This window comes from Delphinapterus leucas, chromosome 7, assembly GCF_059928025.1.
Source record: "Delphinapterus leucas isolate spDelLeu-1000000601 "Yukka" chromosome 7, BTC_Dleu_Yukka2, whole genome shotgun sequence".
Lineage (NCBI taxonomy): Eukaryota > Metazoa > Chordata > Mammalia > Artiodactyla > Monodontidae > Delphinapterus > Delphinapterus leucas.
The window spans coordinates 87,124,563-87,144,827 of record NC_143135.1 but is presented as its reverse complement, the minus strand read 5'-3'; the positions used below and the strand labels follow the sequence as shown (position 1 = coordinate 87,144,827).

Genomic DNA, 20,265 nt, shown 5'->3' with positions numbered 1-20,265 from the left:
TGTATTGCCTTTTACTCTCGAGGCCCACAAAGAGCACCAAGGAGTGAAGACAGGGGTCCAGACTGTAAAACAGCTTCCTTCCACCACAGAACCCATTAGTCTTGCTCATTGGAGAGGCTGCAGGTCTGTGCGCTGAGCCTGGCAGCTAGCTTGGGTCCTGGGCCAGGGCTGTCCTCACAGACCTCTGGACAGGCAGCTCTCTGGGTAAACTTCCTTCCCACGCAAGAGCCATCTTTGTCATTAAGCTACACGAACGAGCGTGGAAGGTGGCTGGGGTCGGGGGGGGGTCTAGTGAAGCAGAGGAGCAAAAGTTCTAGTTCAGTTTTCCGGGTCTTGCCCTGCCCCCAGGTAAGTCAGCATGTTTAAGAATGTGCAGCTACAGTGCCACTGGTGATCGTTCCTCAGACCCAAATTCTAATAAAATACACACCAAGGATGATCATGGGCCCATTCCTATTACTGTCTTCCAGCAGAATAAAAAGAAAAAAGGATTTTGGAAGCATGCAGAGAGGCATTTGCCTTTGAGCAAGTGCTTTAAAGTCAGTCTTCTCATTTCTAAAATAGGGATCATGCCTATTTCATGGGATTTTAGTTTAACTTATCCATAGTTAATCTAAAACCTTCACATGTGAGTGGTCTCCCCACCAGCCCTATCTCTCCAACTTTAAGAGCAGCAGTTAGTTATAAACCAGGAGGAAATAAGTTGAAAACAATCACCCAATTTCATCTGACACCTCCCTGGAAATGTGCATCATCCACCTGAGACCACAGAGCACCGGCTTCTCTGTCCAGACTGGCTTTGCAGATTCTGATAGTGAGGGACCAACATCCCCTTCCACTCAGGTCAGAGGAGAGGGGTGCACACACGTCTGCCGAGTGTCATCTTCAGGAGCAAAACTGGAGCTCAGAGCGGGGTCAGTCATGCAGCCCACAGCCTACTGAACTGTGAGCTTCTAGAAAGGTTGACTTCTGTCTTATCATTGTTATTTTTGTTATTCCATTTATTTCCCCATTAAGATATTATACAAAACCCTTAAGCCAAGAAGGGCCTAACAACAGGGGTAGCAAGGACATGGGGTGCCAAGAACTCTTTAAAATGTCACTCCTGAAAGGCATGTGGGCATGGAATATATATTACACTGATGGCTAAAATCCAGCTCCTCTGCAACATAACGTATAGATAGGAAGGCTCTCATGAAAACATCTGAAAACGACTATGTATAAGCACCTCGCATTCACCTAACAATGGCTGTAATTTATTAAATGCGCACTATGGATCTACCTGTTCAGAGGGTTGACTCATTTAGTCTTAACAAACCTAGGGTTTGGGCCATTATTACCTCCGTAACTTGCCTGTCTCTGCCTGTAGGATGTGTGCAGTGGGATCAAGCCTCCAGAGGCTGTATTCTTAATGCCCAGGTTGATGGTTGCATGTAGAGAGAAATACATTTTTTTAAAAGGTTCCTTTAAAGATCTTAAAAGAAAACCTTTAAACTGTTGAAAGACTTAAAAAAATCCTTATAAAAGCCTTAAAACACCAAATGAACATCATTAACTCAAAAACAGCATCAAAGACTGAGGGCATAAATGCTATAAAGTACATACTTTAACTAATGAGAGGCCCAACTAGAAGCATTTTGTTTTGTTTTGAATAAATTCACCATTGCAGTTGCTTTTTACAGTCTCCTCTTCCCAAACGTTACTTGATTCATCAATGTGTATGAATCCTTCCTCTTTAGACAAAGGTACTTACTAGGTGGGGGAGAAATAAACTATTAGCTCTAGTCAGCACTGTAGCCTAATCTCATATTCTCCGAGATTCTGAGCTCAGATTCTCCCACCTAATACTTCTTGTGGATCTGCTGAGTTCCCTGCCAACCACAGCTGAACATCAATAATCAAATCTGCTGACAAAGCTGAAATAAGTTACCTAGATGCATAAGACCCCAGTTAAACGGGGAAAAAGAGAATACCCAACTATGGCAAATAGCAACTTTAGGAAAAAAAATAGTAAGAAAAGCAAAAGTCTGAAAAGCATCGGGGGAAAGAGATCTGTTATCTGAAATAAAATGGTTTCTTATACACTGACACAGGACATGAGTATGTTAAAGCATGCAGATCGTGAGATCATTTCAGAATTGTGACCATATCTGAAATGGAAAATTCCTAGGAGGTCACAAAAGAAACGAAGTGAACCTATTGGGGGCAGCATTAGTAAGATACTGAACTTGATTCATGCAAGGAGAGATGCAGAAACTAGAAAGATCTATACAACAAAGACTCACTGATGGAAATGATTAGAACCGTAAGGTAGGACTAATTGTCTTTGGCATTTAATTTCGATTTTCATATGAATTAATTACGGTTCTAGCATAACCATTGATACTGAATGTGTGCTTGTCCTACAGAGATCGCCTGTGTCACTAGCCACTGAACGCAGGGAGGACGGCCGTGGGACTAGGGAAGGACGCTTTTACTTATATGGTGTCTGTGCTGCTGCATGTCCAGTTTTTCATGAAACAAAAACAAACCACCATAAGAAAAGTGAATTTTTTAATGTTTTTTCTCAGTGGCAGAATCACATAGCTGTTTTTATTCGGATTTCCAGTAGGTCTAAAATACCGCTTTTTGGAGTTGTAAAAATCCCATTACACAAACACACAGAACAGGCATAGGATAAATAGAATCACATCAGTTTATCAGACGGATGCTCTAAACATATTCTTTGTCTTATTTTCTTATAAGAAAAGTTTGAAGGATCAAACTGGAACTTCTACGCTCAGCAAACAACTCTGGTTTGGGAGGAGAAAACCTAGAAGGAAAAGATAAAATCAGTAACTGGGTTCACTGGCAATGCCATGTCCACATCTCTGCGGAAGTGTGCATGTGTGTATTAGCTGGGACGTTTATAATTTCCAAAAACTTTAGGAAATCTAAAACATATTCTTTATAAAAACAAACCATTGCTCTTCAATGTCTTCTTCCCTTGAGGCACAAGCTGCTTCAAGAAAGGGGTCAAAAGCTTTAATGAATAGTTTGTTATTCACCTGAAATATCTGGACAGAAAATTGGCAAATTGGGTACATGGTTTAAAAAATTTTACACATTCTATAAAATTGAATTGAAACATGCACAGACTTTTTTTTTTTTTTTTTTTTTTTTTACTGCCCAATTGTCAAGTGGTCAAAACCTTAAATTGTTTTTAAATCCTTTAAAGACTAAAGACCTCAGGGAAAAAGCTGCTTCCAACACACGAAAGTGTTATTATAACGGAAGCAAAAAGCAGGTGAACAGAAGGCATTAAAGAAAAAAAATTAACCATTTAAAACAGTAAACACCTGTTAAAAGCTAGAGTTATACTCCAATCCTAAAAGAAAGTATAATTACTTAAGTGGATGGCAATGTTCAAAACTTTACTGTTCCAGTGGAAATGATATTACGATGTTAACACAATTTATGAAGCACTGTGAATGAACACGCTCAGTGGTGTGTACTCCAATGAATTTAAAATCACACAGGATAATGTTAAGAATATCATTCACCAAGGACAGTCCTAAAGTGTCTTAAAAAAATCTATACTAAAGGTTTGGACAGAGAAAGCAGGGATACACTTTGTTTCCTATAAAGAGAGTCACAATACAGCAAGTGCACTCACAATTACACTAGTCACAATTTTTAATTTTACAGAATAAAGTTACAGTATGTAAACTTACAATATGTTGATCTACTTTAAAACCATTTTTGATCTGTCATTTTTTAGAAATCAAAAACTAGCAGAAAAATGTAACTGATAAATGCAGTCTTTACAATATTTTATGGCTAATTATATGCTAATTTTCAAAACACAACAGAATTTTTGGTCCATTAGGCCCTTAAAAAAACAAAAGGCAGGTAAGGATTCCCATTTATCAGTAGAAATAGAAAGGTCATGAAAAAACTCCAATAATTATTACAACATCTTTTTACACAATGCTGTTTTTGGGTGGTTAAACACAAGAAATATCTCTAATAAATAATGGGTGTGACCAGGCAAAAAACATAAGTGGATTAAGATGCTTTCATATGTGACTGTCTCACAAATCTTTCGAAGGCCATCAATAATGGATTTTCTTTGAATGCCAACTAAAATATAATTATTTCTTACGTTAACATATATCAGGATTTACTGCTTAACATGCCTGTTTTTCTCCCTCTAGGGCAGGAATCAGCAAACTATGGCCCACAGGCCAAATCGGGCCTGCTGCCCCTTTCTGTAAAATAAAGTTTCATTGGTATACAGCCACACCCGTTCACTTATATATTTTCTGTGGCTGCTTTTACACCGTAAGGGCAGAGGTGAGTGGTTTATAGAGACCATATGATTCTCAAAGCCCTGGATTATTTACTATCCCATCCTTTATAGAAAAAGTTTGTCAACCCTTGCCCTAGGGGGTTTCCCAGAGCAATCTAAAATAACGCATATGTTTCTCTACTTTTATGAACACTCTGCTTTCTCTTCTTCAAATGCACGTGTGTAGTTCATGTATTTTATACTTCATTTTATTTGTTGGTGTATACCAAAGAAGCTCAACATCCCAGCTGAGTTCCCATGTTTAACATATTTGGAACATAACTGATCTCTCTGGCCATAACCTGTTTGATTCCAGGTCACTCAGGAATTTTCCAGGAGTTGGAGGATAATAAAATGGATGAGCCACGTCTAACAGAATGGCCGGGAAACTGTACATCTTATTTTATCTTGAATAAGGAAGTTGAATAGCAAAAAGAATAATAAAAAACAAATATCCCTTAGGGTATATGCCATTAAGTCAGGGGAAAAACAGCTCAAGAGTTTTCAAAACACACACAAACATATCCAGGGCCATCTTCCCACCTATTACAAACTAATGACTACAACATAGAGTATATTTGTTTTATAAATATATTACTGTCTATATACATATAGATACGTCCATAAAAGACATGTTAAATAATTATCTGTATAAGCAATACTACTTTAAGTTTTTTTGTGTGTTTTAAAATTACACATTCTATTAAAATTATCAAAATAATTCTTTAAAAATACCAGGAATAAAGCCAGTAAAGAGTTGCTTTCCATTCAAGTGGTTCTAAATCTTATCATTGGTCATCCAGACTCCAGACTTGGTTGTCCATAACTCAAAGAAACAGTTCAATTAAGGAAAACTTAGCCATCAAAAGCGTAGCATTCTCCCATTTTTAATACTTCTTAACAAATATGTATGCATGTATGTATATATATATAAAAACACTCTTTTTAGTTATATTACATATTCTCATAAATGAATTTTCATAAAAACACAAAGTTCAAGTTTCTACCAGTATCAAATATTTTATACTGGTGTGCATTTCTTTCAAATGTTTAGGTCAATGACAAACTCTATGAGGATACAGTGATCACAAAAAGGAGATTGAAAACTTAGATGTCACATGCAAGAAAGGAGGAAATACTAAGGGCCAGAATTTGGCCAGTTGGGTACTACTCCCTCTGTACTAAGACACAGAGACAACAAACCGGCTAGTTACTGTGTAAAACAGTCAACTGTCAATTATTCAGGGGCAGAATATTCCAATCTGAATCCTCCTCTTCTATCAGTTGACCACTTCTGGCAGTTCTACTACTTACTAACATACCTCTCTCCGGTTATTTGTTAGCAAGTCTGAAGATACGATTAAGGTGAAAGTTTTGGCTAAAATGAAGTTTTGGGATCAGCTCTGAATTTAATTAATGATGGATCCTTTTACTTATTGCTTTAGATAATTAAGAAATTGCTGCATCTAAAGTCAGCCAAATATCTCATTCTTAAGCTCTGAAAGCAACATCGGTGCTTCAAAAAAAAAAGCGCGGGTGGGGTGGGACAAATTTCCTGTTGACATAAGAAAACTATTTCTTAACTCACAGTCAACTACACTGCAGGATTTCAGCGTGACTATTCAGAGCTATTCACGTCAGGCCATGTGGCGGCAAGCCCCACTGTTTTTTCATAGTCTAAAATCCGGAAAGCAATGAGAGCTACTTAGCTACAGACATTAGGAGGTCAAATTAAAGGGTGTGTTACACATTTCACCGAAGACCTCATTTAAAGAAATTTCATAAAATTTGGCAGAATCTTCAAATAATTCAAATGCAAAAATTAAGAAAATGGAAGCAAAACCTACTTGTACAATTTAAAAATGATTTCATACTAAAAAAAAAAGCAAGCTTAGAATAAGACTGAGATGAAAGGTACTCCACGTTTGTAACTCTACTTTTGGCACTGGGTTAGCATCTACATTAAACTTGTTACAGAGAGTGACCGACAAAATCAGGAGAACGATTTCACAAGTGAGCAGGTCGCTCAGAGGACGCCTCGGTGGGTCCATGCGGCCGTGCCCGTATCCTCTGCGGGCGCAGCGAGGGGCACCTCACCTAGCAGGCGGCAGCAGCGACTGTGAACCCCACTTTCCTGAATTAGGTTTGCTGAACATGGTTCAGATTATTGGATATGTCAATATGCACAATGCCTTTTAGAAGCATTTACTGTAACCCAAATCCTACTTCATGCGACACACAGTGTCACACGAGTAGTGAAAATGTTGTCCTAGTCAAAGGTGCTTGGACGTTATTTTCAGGCAGCATTTTACCTTTATTTTAAGTTAAGTTCACGCTAGATAAGTTTTAGGAGAAAGAAAATGCCAATAAATTCATTTAATATATTTTAATATATAAAACTAAGACAGACACTTTTATTTACCTAAATTGTTTTTATTTTCTATCCTATTCTAGACCTCAATTTTACTTTAAAAATTTGTATTTAAATAAGGGATAAAATGTTGCCCAAAAGTCTAATCATAGTTACACATCTGTGTTTTAACTAGATCTACAAATCAAAATAGTTCTTATAGTTAAAAAGATACAATTTGTATCAACAGTAAAAGGTACTTTCTGGTTTTTCAGGGCTTTACTTCAAACTGTAGCAGGTAGAATAATAAGGATAACCAGGGCATCTCGGCACACTCCAGAAACAGATCGGAATGCGTCTGCTACACTAAGTAAAATTCAAAAACTGGAGGCAGAGGTGAAGTCGTGTCAGTCACACAATTGTCTGCCACTGATTGCATCATCTCTCTTCTAACCAGCGACAGAAACGAATCCACGCTCAGCAAAACCCATGACTTTGAAACCAGAAATATCCCTTACTAATACGAGAACAGACTTTAGTCTGTATCTAAAACTACACTATTTGTGGCAAGAATCTGGCCTTAATAATATAACAGGCCCCCCCAAAAAACTACCTTCAGGAAAATGGAAAATATACAGTATTTTACAAAAATTTTAAGTTACCATTTACAACTCCTGCATCACCATTTCTATAGTGCAGTATCAATAAATGTTGCATATCCTCAACACATAAAACCACCTCAGGCCAGCCTTGATAAATAGCAGGAAAGCTAAAGGGTATATTAAATATAAAAGTTGCATTGAGAATGATTAGATTCGTTAAAAACAGGCAAGTACTGCAAAAGGGTTATTTTATCCAGTATTGTGCCCCAAAACAAAAAGACAAACACATTAAAAAATACAGGTTAATGGAAGTCTAGGAATTCAATTCCATTTCTACTGTCCAGAAGCACATCATAGCTGGATAACAAAGCTCTAAACTGTAACAGTTGATGGCTTTTGCCTTTTTTATAAAAAAAAAAAATGGAAACAATTTTTTCCATTGATTGCATCTGCTTTCCTTTAAATCAACCATATTAAATTAACAAATTACTTAACACAGAAAATCCAAACGAAAATAAAACAACGAAAAGTGCCATACTGTAAATCATTCTAATATATACTGTTACCCATTTCAACATAAACTGGTAACTTTCATTTTGTTTAAAATATAAAGTCAGTGCTGTAGTATATATCTTTGTTTCTATAAATAATGATTATAGCACAAAGAAGCCCACTTTCCCCAAATAAAAATAACTTAAAAAGCTGTAAAAGATTCCAATTATGCTTGGCTTGAAAAAATAGTTTGCTAGGTCTAGTCAAATGTTCAACATTCTGAAGGTATTGTAATTGCTTGCAATTGATAGACAAACACCAAGTTAATAAAACATGAAACAAGGATAAAAAGTGCTGCATATAAACCCCTGATGCACCAAAGATTAATATCAAAGATCACAGATACATCTAATAAATCAAACTGGAAAAATTTCCAGCCAAGGATATAGCTTTAAAAAGGAAATATTAAAAAAAAGTTTGAATGTAAAGCAATCCCGTGATACTTCCACTATGTGGGGCGATACATACAGATTCCATGATACAGTATTTCACATAAATGGATACTATATAACCTCCTTGCTGAGAAGGAGATCACATGTGCTATTGTAGCAAACCTCCCTCAGCATTTGAGCTGAACAAAAAACTACTAAACACCACAAAGATGCATCATCTTTCAATAACCCAGCTGTGATTTCTCCACTAAAATGGCTGCAGCCAGCTGCTGGGCGTCTGTCATGTGAGGGTTCCTTTTCATGACAATTCTCACAAGGTCAGGTGGGAAGATGTTGCACAAGTTGATATAAATCTTTTCTCTGCTGTCTTGGTACCTGGGGGGGTCTTGCGGCACTCCGCAGTACGGGATGCGCCAGGTGGGCTCCGGCTGCTCAGGGAGGCTCTGGAAGGTGAACTGCTCGTAACACGGCTGCGTGGAGGTGTCAGGCAAAGAATAAGTCTGCCGGTAGCCGTACACGTCGATCCCGTAGCTCTGCCTATCCCAGCTTCCCAGCCCTTCCTGGCGGGTGTAAGGCTTTCTTTGTCTGGAAGGAGAACTGTCATACAGCCGAGAGTCAGAAATGCTGTCTATTCTCGTGGCCACCAAGGACCGCCCCAGGTGTGGTGCCTTCGAGTGCGCTGAACTCGGAGGAGACGGGTAATCGCCAGGATAGCTGGACCGGGCCCCCACGGCGGCGTGCTGCAGGTGTACGGCCAGGTGTGGGAGGGGAGGTTTGTGATGGTACTTTGGTTCTTCGTGACTGTAACTCTGCACTCTGGTTAAGGGGTCGTGGAAATTCTGCAGGAAGGGCTGAGAATTAAGGCGGCTGTGAGGGTGCATGTGTTGACACTTCAGATTCTCCTCCAGCTGTGGGTCAGGAGAACTGACGTAGGAGCGGTCACTGTACCCCACGTACGAGTCACTGCTCCCGCAGCTCATGCTCCCTTCACTGCTGCAGTCAGAGGCGACAGAGCTTATCCTATAGTCTGTGTCTAAGGAGAAACGCCTTTCAGGACTTCGTGGGCCTGAGATACTCAGATTTGAATATGCATTCAACATGGAATAATATCCAATGTCGACAGGCGAGTCACATTTTGGATACTGTTCATAAGGCATTGGCGTTCCATGATTTTTGGTTGCCATCAACATTGGAGGATATTGTCCCTGTGGTCTTTGATCCTGAGGTGGGAAATGAACTCCAGATGGAAGGCCATTGCTTAAAGATGTAGTGCTTTGGGGTTTTGCGGTAGAAGTAGCCGGTATACTAACTAAGGAAGGTACAGACCTGGTTTCCAGTTTGTTTTTGGTGGGAAGCTTTTCCTCTAGGTCTTGGTAGACTTGAGTCCTTATGCTTGGATCCGATTGCCTCTTTGGAGCACCTCGCTTAACATCGGAAGTGCTGTCGGCTTTAGTGCTGCAGGGGACACTGTTGCTTTTCACCAGTCCTCCCTCATTTGCAGTTTTGGCTGCTGTGTTTCTAGACATGGCACGCAGTTCATCAGCCACTGACCGCTGAGGCTGACTGCCCCTTTCTGGATGATAATATTTGCACTTGTGTCCATAGGTACACTTCTTTCCTGTGAAGAGTAAAATCAGTTAGGCAAAGGGCCATTCATTCCATCAGACCCTGGACACCCAGTGTGGCACTGCTCTTTTAACGTGAAGAAGAAACAAGGGCAGAAATGAGAGCTGTGCTCACTGCTACTCCGCTACTTGTTTCTGAGAAATGCCGCCTTTCAGTCTTCCCCTGTCGGCACTATCAAGAGCAATAAGAAAGTTGGCTGAATGAGTAACAATCACCTCCAGAGTTTTGGTTAATACCCTGTGTCCTTAATTCCTACCTGCCTCTTCTCTTCCACTATGACTCTGCAATCAGTAGGACATTCTGTTTTGCAGAACATAATGTACTGCCGTGATGTGACAAAACCAAGCTAATCTGATGTGTAGCTAGATGAAAGAACTCCAAATTTTTATCTACCTGAAAACTTACTTCATGTAGAGTTAACCAAAACCATGTTTTAATTCAGGGAAATGCATATGCGTTGAACCCAGCTAGGTAAAAATAATAATTTTTTCACATAGACTTTTTCTTAAATTTAATTACATTCAAAAGAACCACATACTATATGCCATCCAAAATTTATTTTTAACAGCAAAAGTTTAACAACATTGTGTTCTAAAGGCATGTATTAAATACTCATAAAGAAAGTTACCATATGGACAAGGCTGCTTTTTGTGTTCAGGAACAATAGGTTTCTTCCTCAGAAAATTATCCAGGCTTGGGCCATGTCTGCCAAGAGGGTCATCTGGGGGCATGAACCTGTCATGGATATAATACAAAATTATACCTAAGTAGGAGGCTGACAATTTAATTCTAAAGACAGAGTGTAAAGATTATTCACCCCAAGGTATTTTTTTGAAATTTTAATCCAAGTATTTTGATTCAACATTTATAGGATAGGGACTTCCCTTGTGGCGCAGTGGATAAGAATCCGCCTGCCAATGCAGGGCACACGGGTTTGAGCCCTGGTCCGGGAAGATCCCACATGCCGTGGAGCAACTAAGCCCGTGCGCCACAACTACTGAGCCTGTGCTCTAGAGCCTGTGAGCCAAAACTCCTGAGCCTGTGTGCCACAACTGCTGAAGCCTGCGTGCCTAAAGCCCATGCTCTGTAACAAGAGAAGCCGCCGCAGTGAGAAGCCTGCGCACCACAACGAAGAGTAGTCCCCGCTCGCCACAACTAGAGAAAGCCTGCGCGCAGAGAAGCCTGCGCACCGCAACGAAGAGTAGCCCCAGCTCGCCGCAACTAGAGAAAGCCTGCGTGCAGCAATGAAGACCCAACGCAGCCAAAAATAAATGAATAAATTTAAAAAGATAATAAAACATTTATAGGATAAAAAAACAGTACAGGAAGTTTTCTTTTCTTAATGAAAACAAAATTAAAATGTTTCGAGCTGAACCTGTATTTGTTTTAATTCAAGTAAGTTTTGAGCCTACCATGTTCTAATTAATTCTTCCTTTTCTTAGTCTTGGGATTTTGTAAGGACTTTAGAAAATGACTACAATGACATTTTAGGAGGAGTTTTATGAACATTAATCTTGTGAAGCAATATGAGGCAGGTGGGCGCCAGGAGGAGCAGCTGAGGGACAGAAGGGAGAGGTGGGAGAGAGGAACGGGAAGACTGAAACTACCCAAACACCTAGTACATGTTGGACACCCTGCACACATCACTACATCTCATCCTCACAATATTCCCTTGAAGTGTTAGTCCCACGTTACAGATGAATGCACTTTTCTAATCTAGGCTTAGATGAATTGAGTATTTTTATCTCTGTTCACATGGCCTAGTCAAGATTCAATTTGTCTAATTCCACATTCATTCTCTTCCCCCTATAATAAGGTATTTCTCAGCTGAGACAGAAAAAAATCTTAAGAAAATAAACTTATTATTTTGGATTGATTGTCCAATGGAAGCAAGAATTCATGGCATGAATACTGTAACAAGGTTATGATTGCAGTTTGACTACTAGTTATGTCACTGTTTGAACATGAAATAAACCAAGTGTTTACCCATAAAATGTGAATAATGTTTGAACTCTTAAGGGAGTGTCAACATGCCTGAGTAATAACACTTAGCAACTATGATGTTTAAGATTATTATAAAAACAATATGGCAACACGAAAAGTTTAAAAATAGAAGACAAAATCACTCAATCCTACAATCTTAACACAATTATTTTCCAGTTACGTGTTGCATTTTAGTCATTTTCCTGTATGTACATATCACTTTACAAACACAGATGTAATTTTATGCTTTGTCTTTTTAACAGAAATATTTTTCCATGTTTCTTAACAGCTTTCATAATCATAATTCTGAATAGCTGAATAATATTTCACTAGGACATGTATTGCAATTTAATTGTTTTCTCTATAGTACCTTTAGTTGCCTTTGAAGTCTTGCAATTATAAATATACAGAAATGAACATATTTGGGCTTCCTTTTTTCCTCATTATATACTCTAAGCAATGAGATTATTGGTTTGAGAGGGTATTTTTTTTTTTTTTTTTTTTTTTGCGGTACGCGGGCCTCTCACTGCTGTGGCCTCTCCCGTTGCGGAGCACAGGCTCCGGATGCGCAGGCTCAGTGGCCATGGCTCACAGGCCCAGCCGCTCCGCGGCACGTGGGATCTTCCTGGACCGGGGCAGAACCCGTGTCCCCTGCATCGGCATAAGGCATATGCAAAAAAGTTTTTTAATTTTATGGATTAAATGGGTGAAAAAATATACCCTTTGTAGATTTAGTTTGCATTTTTGATGATCAACAGGTGAGCCTTTCCCACATATTTGTAAATACAGTTGACCCTTGGAAAACATGGGTTTGAACTGTGTGGGTGCACTGATCCTTGGGTACTTATTTCTCAGGAGACAATCTTGTTCATGTCACCTGTCCATTCATCAACTTAATCGTGACTAGTCTTATATTGCTTTAAATTTTTAAAAATCATATATTTCAAAAATCGTATATTGAAGTAAGTTCTCAATGCTCTAAGTCGATTTCAAAAGGCAGGGTTCTACCGGTCAGTATGTTCTACATCTGCATCCTCTGAAGATGGCCAGTCTCCCTGTGTCAGTTACTTCCAGTCACTCAGCCGCAGAAGACCTGCTCTGCTAGTCACTTATGGGGAAGGGCAGCCTGCGACTCACACAGGGCCTCCCGAGGCAGGACTCTGCCGTTTTCTTACTCTCACTGAGGATTAGTGGTTGGAAGAAACTGTCTTAGGTCTGGTCAGTGGCAAAGAGAGAGGGCTTCTGTAGCAGCTGCCCAGGGATAGTTATATTTTCAGAGAAGCAGTGTTACTGTAAGTAAGTGGTTTTACTTACTTGTCATTGACAAATGAATACATTAATAGTCGCTCATCTATGAACTTTTTCCATTCTGGTTTCTCATTTGCCAAATCCCTGTAGTTATCATTGGATACAATTATACCATCCGACTCAAACGCCAGCTTCACGATGAACCTGTCATCATAGCACACCACTCGCCTCCCCTGCACTCTCCGGGACGGTGTGAACACCAGGATTTTCTCCTTCTCTAATTTGCGTAGAACTTCTTGATCTGCAGGAATAATCAGGGTAGAATTTCAGTAATAAGTACATACAAAACACATCTCGCAACCTTCATACAAAGTGAGTGTTTATAACATGAACTGGATACCTGTAACCACTTAATTAGGGATTATGATTTACAGTTTGTAGATGTAGCAAATTTGTAACTCCCAGTAATAGTTTTTCTTCAGGATTTAAAAGGTTTAAAAAATAGCCAAAAAAGTGAACCTGAAAAACATGAAAAGTTTAAAACTTTAAAAGCATAAAACCTGAACATGACTGAGCAAATTCTGATTTTCATTACATAAAGCTTTTGCTTGATAGCTGGAGCCCGAAGCTCTACACTGTGAATCAACTTCTCACGCATCCCTAGCACTACACCATCCTAATGAAGCAGGTGTGTTGGGTTCAGGTGTGAGCAACAGATTCTTTCCCCCAAATTTGTTTATTTTGTAGTGCTCTTTTTCTAACTAGTGGATGTGATGGTGGGAGAGTTTGAAAAGTAGAAGAGGTGGAGGTAGCAAAGGGAAGAGTCTTAAGATGCAGAAGGTTCAAAAAGGGACATGGCTATTCTGCATTCTGTGTCCTTTCCTGTGAAGCAGGTGTTAACAAAGGCCAGCAGTCTTGTGGGGCTGGACTGAGTGAATAAGAAATTAGAAGTGATTATATGGGGAAAACAGACATTGATTAAATATGGACAGGTAGGGGAATGCCCATTTTCTCTTTGGTGGGCACACTCTTTCAGTACTTTCTAATTCTACTGACTTGTTAGTGGTTTTTAAAAAAAAAGGTGCCAGAACTCATATTTTGATTAATGATAAAATTCTCTCCCCACCATGCCTTCCTTCCTACTTTTGCTTTTCCACTCCCTGACTTCCCACCCCTGTAAATTCTGGCACAGAGTGCTGGGTATAAGCTGACAGATGTCATGAATTTTTTAAAACAAAGGCTCACTTCTCCTCAATGCTTATTAACTGGAGTTACTAATTTAAAAAAAATCTCTCTTTTCAGCAGATGATCACTACTCTATGGTACGTGCTGTCTAAGTGTCAATGGCCCTCAAGATGAAGAACACTTTCTCCTCAAGGAGGCCTCAAGTTATTGGGCCGGACGAGCCTGTAAACTGGGAGAGCAGGGGCTGTGATCGCCACAAGAGAAGTATGAGCAGGGTGCAGGGGGAGGGGGAAGGAAGAGTGACATGGGTCAGCTTGGCATACAGATTTCATGATGTTCCAGACAAATGAGTTCATTAAGACCAGAACTTTGGTTTAGAAAAGCAGCAGAGTAGAAGTGGAAGAAATATGAATGTCAAAGTCAGCAACTTGTGGATAAATCTCAGGTTCTGCCACTTTCTCTATCTGGCAATGGTGGTCTTATTGAACCTGCTCTGTCATGTCCTCAAATGCAGATTGTAGGCCATGAGGAGTCAATGAGTTATCACATGTAAAAGCACCTAGTAGAGTGCCGGGCAAGCTCTCAATAAACACTGTGTCCTTCAACTTGATTTTGCCTAATAGATGCATGTAATTATTGATCTCTTTTGAAAAACACAGAAAACCAATACAAAATCAAAAGCCCAGTCTCAGCCACAGGATTTGCCATATTATAGTTATTTTGTGTGCCCCCTAACAAACACTTTGAGGGCAGGTGGCTCATTTATCTGTGTGCCCATCAGCACTCAGCACAAGGACATATTAGCACATCAGTAGATCCTCAATAAATGTCTGTGAAAGGAATATGTAAACTACTTAAAGATGTGTATTTTGAGGGCTTCCAGTTTATTCACTGTCCATGTTCATGCATAATCCGTGGCCCTTTATTTGTGTTTACTTGTATAGGATATGCCTGGATCCTGGAAGCAACTGGAGGAGTGAGGTGGTGGCCTAATAGTCATCACCATCTTGCTTAATTTGCATTTCTTTACCAGCTAAGGAGGTTAAAAGGACACTAATTAGGAAGAAAATTAGTGATAATTAATTGGGATAAATAGTCCTAACCTAAATAAATATGAAGTCAGTCTAGCTGGTAAGTTAACTGAATCTCTAGTTCCTAGCACAGTACCTGATACATAGCCTCGTGCTTGCTTGTTAAATATTTATTCAATCAATGGAAGCCTGGCTAACGCGCTAGTTTGAATCTATACTGAGAACTTTAAAATATTTCTTATCAAGTTTCTTTTTTGGTATGGTGAAAACAGACTGGGCTATTCAGTTTACCAGGCATTATCTGGCTGAGGGTTTTAGTCAAAAGAATTATTACCTGGGGGAGAAAACACCTGACAACCTCTGATTACAGTGGTACACATTTTACAAAGTAAACTGCATACTGATGAGTTCCAGAGGACTGGCGTGCTGCTATTTTAAAAACTAAACTCAGCCACATCTCACACTGAGTATTACCATTTTCCCTTCTTGATCTCATATTCCTTTCACACTCAAGAAGCTTTCATTTACGTGTTTAAACATTGTTTTTTCTTTTTCAGTTTATCTTTTCCCTGATTATTAACGTATTGTAGTTTCCTGTAAAAAATTGGGAAAGTAAGAAAAAGTAAGAAGTAGGGAGAAAATAAGAGTTCATAAGGACATGACCCAGAGGCAATTACTGTTAATATTTTGGCATATTTCCTTCTAATCATTTTCTGTGTATTTTTTTCCTTCTATACACATGTGTATATATGTATGTATGTATGTATATGTGCACACACACACACAATAACAAAGGCTGCCTTTTACGTAAAAGAGCACCTCCTGAGATCATTAAAAATTCTGCCTAAATATTCTAATACTACATATTCTATCATATAGATATATACTTATTTATTGAGCCATTCTTCTAATGAATGTATGTTTTTTTTCCATTTTTTTTTCTAACTCATATTGTACTGGATGTATTTGTGGTCTAAAATCTTTGCCTGTACCTCTGTTTATTTTCTGCGGAATTATTCCTAGAAGGGGAACTAGTAGATCCAAGTATTTACACTTTAAGATCAAACTTTTCCCGAAAGGTTGTAATGATCTACGTTTCCACATCAGTATAGGAGTAACTCCCTCCGGGCACTGAGTATTATCAGTTTTTTAATCTCTGCTAATTTGATGGGTAAAAAAATAAGTTTTTAAAATATTCATTTCTTTTTTTCTTTTCATTTCTTTAATTACTAATGAGGTTGAACACTTTTTTGTCTTATCTGGCACTTGCATTCTTCCGTGAACGGTCTATTCCTCCTATGTTATCAATTATATACTGTTTTATCAGTGTGTAGGAGCTCTTTATATGTTCAGGACATGGATTCTTTGTTTATTTGTTGTACTTTTTCTTAAGCAAATAAAAAATTTTTCTCATTGTTAAGAGAACGTCCCAAAATACAGAAGTTTGATCCAATTAAATCTATCTTTCCTTTCATAATTTCTTCTAAAAATTTTAATTTTAGAAAGGTCTTCCCCAGCCACTCAAAGACTATTTATAATCTCTAATGGAGATTTTTGACAATTAATTCTTCAACCATCTGCGTTATATGGTGTAAGATAAGGATCTAAATATGTATATTTTTTCCAAAGAGTTATCCAATGTCTTGGTACGGCCAACTGAATTATGCCCACCCCTCCCACGCTACAGTTTATATAGGCTAGGGTCTGATTCCATGGCTCTGAGTTCCACCATAACTTGTCTATGGATTCTTATTCTAATTTAATAAAATTTAATAATTATAGATAAAAATAAAATAATCTTCCCTTGGGGTACATAGTGGGTGGTCACTCCATTTGTTTTTATTTTTATTTTTATTGGAGTATAGTTGCTTTACAAGGTTGTGTTAGTTTCTACTGTACAGCAAAGTGAATCAGCTATACATATACATATATCCCCTCTTTTTTTGATTTCCTCCCCATTTAGGTCACCACAGAGCACTGAGTAGAGTTCCCTGTGATACAGTAGGTTCTCATTAGTTATCTATTTTATACATAGTATCATAGTGTATATATGTCAATCCCAATCTCCTAATTCATCCCACCCCCCCCCACTTCCCCCTTGGTATCCATATGTTTGTTCTCTATGTCTGTGTCTCTATTTCTGCTTTGTAAATAAGATCGTCTATACCATTGGTCTCAGATTCCACATATATGCGTTAATATATATTTGCTTTTCTCTTTCTGACTTACTTCACTCTGTATAACAGTCTCTAGGTCCATCCCCGCCTCTACAAATGATCCAATTTCGTTCCATTTTATGGCTGAGTAATATTCCATTGTATATATGTACTACATCTTTATCCATTCCTCTGTTGATGAACATTTAGGTTGTTCCACATATATGCGTTAATATATATTTGCTTTTCTCTTTCTGGCTTACTTCACTCTGTATAACAGTCTCTAGGTCCATCCCCACCTCTACAAATGATCCAAATTCGTTCCTTTTTGTGGCTGAGTAATATTCCATTGTATATATGTACTACATCTTTATCCATTCCTCTGTTGATGAACATTTAGGTTGCTTCTATGTCCTGGCTATTGTAAGTAGTGCTGCAATGAACACTGTGGTACATGTCTCTCTTTGAATTATGGTCTTCTCAGGGTATATGCCCAGTAGTGGGATCGCTGGGTCATATGGTAGCTCTATTTTTAGTTTTCTAAGGAACCTCCATACTGTTCTCCATAGTGGCTGCATCAATTTACACTTCCACCAACACTGCAAGAGGGTTCCCTTTTCTCCACACCCTCTCCAGCATTTATTGTTTGTAGATTTTGTGATGATGGCCATTCTGACCGGTGTGAGGTGATATCTCATTGTAGTTTTGATTTGCATTTCTCTAATAATTAGTAATGTTGAGCATCTTTTCATGTGTTTGCTGGCCATCTGTATGTCTTCTTTGGAGAAATGTCTATTTAGGTCTTCTGTCCAGTTTTTGATCGGGTTGTTTGCTTTTTTGATATTGAGCTGTATCAGCTGTTTGTATATTTTGGAGATTAATGCTTTGTCAGTTGCTTTGTTTGAAAATATTTTCTCCCATTCTGAGGGTTGTCTTTTTGTCTTGTTTATGGTTTCCTTCGCTGTGCAAAAGCATTTAAGTTTAATTAGGTCCCATTTGTTTATTTTTGTTTTTACTCTCATTACTGTTGGAGGTGGGTCAAAAAAGATCTTGCTGCGATTTATGTCAAAGAGTGTTCTGCCTATGTTTTCCTCTAAGAGGTTTATAGTGTCTGGCCTTACATTTAGGTCTTTAACCCATTTTGAGTTTATTTTTGTGTATGGTGTTAGGGAGTGTTCTAATTTCATTCTTTTACATGTAGCTGTCCAGCTTTCTCAGGACCACTTATTGAAGAGGCTGTCTTTGCTCCATTGTATATTCTCTCTTCCTTTGTCATAGATGAGGTAACCATAGGTGCATGGGTTTAATCTCTGGGCTTTCTATCCTATTCCACTGATCTATATTTCTGTTCTTGTTCCAGTACCATATTGTCTTGATTACTGTAGCTTTGTAGTATAGTCTGAAGTCAGGGAGCCTGATTCCTCCAGCTCTGTTTTTTTTTTCTCGAGATTGCTTTTGTTATTCTGGGTCTTTTGTGTTTCCATACAAATTGTAAAATGTTTTCTTCTAGTTCTATGAAAAATGCCGTTGGCAATTTGATAGGGATTGCATTGATTTGACAAGTGCTGTTGTTTTCTTCACACAGGTTCCTCAGTTTTGTTAATGTTGGGGAAGAGAGGGGCAGGAAGGGTTGGGTGCCAGTTGAGAATCACTGACTTGAGCAAAATGTTGGGCAGCAATAATTAACAGTTACAGGGGACACCTCTGCCTGAAACTCATACATTTAAAAATTACAAGATAATGCAAAATACTGATACTTTATTGGGATCGAGTCATTTCCTCTACTTGACACCAGACAGCATGCTCCCAGGATCTCACAGGTCTTTATTGATCTGCAGTCACTAGAATTTGATTACCACCTAATTTCATACAGCAGATGAGAAAACTGGGGTCCAAAGAGGGTCAATGTGCTGCTCAAAGTGCCATGGACAGTACCTAGCACAGTTGGAATTTGAATCTAGGCCTCTTGACTCCTAGCATGTCTCTAAAAGTCAGAATTTTTACAAAATTTGAAGTAAAAAGTTTCCAAATGAAAAAAAAAGAACTGGCTTATGTAGCAAGAATTACTGTTTAGTTAACATAACCGAATAGTTTTTAAACTCGAAAATAACTTTAATGTCCCACCCAAGTGAATGTGGCAGTCACACAAACTTAGTAAACAGAAGCAGACACACAGATTATTCAGCAAGACACTGGCTCAGGTACACACGGAAGCTTGCGGGCTCACCTGTGATGAGTGCGTCAGGTCGGGATTGCTCTTTCCTCCAAGCAGGGACAAAGACGGTAACATCCTTGTGGCCTCTTTCCAAAAACCAATCCACTGCTAATTTTATTCCTCGGCAGGAAAAGACTTCTTTGTTTCCATGGCTAAAAGATTATTTTAGAACACTTAAAACACAACAAAACCTAAATTTGACTCCATTAATTCAAATTTGTAAACAGATGTGATAACATAATTAAAATATTAATAAGAAATTCAAATTTAAGATAGAGTTTTAGGGTTCAGAGAAACATTAAGATAACCGAGGAGTGAAAAATCTGTGAAGAACAAAAAGAAAACTGGGATGATTACTGTGTGAAGAATAAAGAAAACTGAGTTTTCAAATGTGAGGTTGTAAAGGTTAACTAGTTAGAAAGATACAAGCTCGTTTTGATAGGAGAGGGAAAAACGGGCCTCAGCCACAATGAGAGTAATTCAGTCAAATGTAAAAAAGAAGTCACATAGAAAAAAATCTGTAAAAACAGTGGAATGGAATACTTAAGAGTTTCTAAAAACTCTTCCTTTTCAAGAGTTCCTATGTGTATATTTC

At 38.5% G+C, this 20,265-nt stretch overlaps 1 protein-coding gene across 5 annotated transcripts in view; it reads right to left on the bottom strand.

The window, feature by feature from the left end:
* Positions 1–2,032: 2,032 nt before the first annotated feature.
* ZC3H12C (zinc finger CCCH-type containing 12C) overlaps positions 2,033–20,265 on the bottom strand; it is a 70,438-nt gene continuing 52,205 nt past the window's right edge. For 2 of the 5 annotated variants that reach the window (XM_089915520.1, XM_089915519.1), the window contains 4 exons: positions 19,683–19,822; positions 13,150–13,384; positions 10,481–10,587; positions 2,033–9,844 (listed from right to left, as the gene is read on the bottom strand). In XM_089915520.1, coding sequence (XP_089771646.1) covers positions 8,448–9,844; positions 10,481–10,587; positions 13,150–13,384; positions 19,683–19,822 — 1,879 coding nt within the window. In that variant the 3' untranslated portion in view covers positions 2,033–8,447. The remainder of the gene's footprint in view (positions 9,845–10,480; positions 10,588–13,149; positions 13,385–19,682; positions 19,823–20,265) is intronic. The other 3 variants (XM_022561559.3, XM_022561560.3, XM_022561557.3) reach the window with 2 other exon arrangements.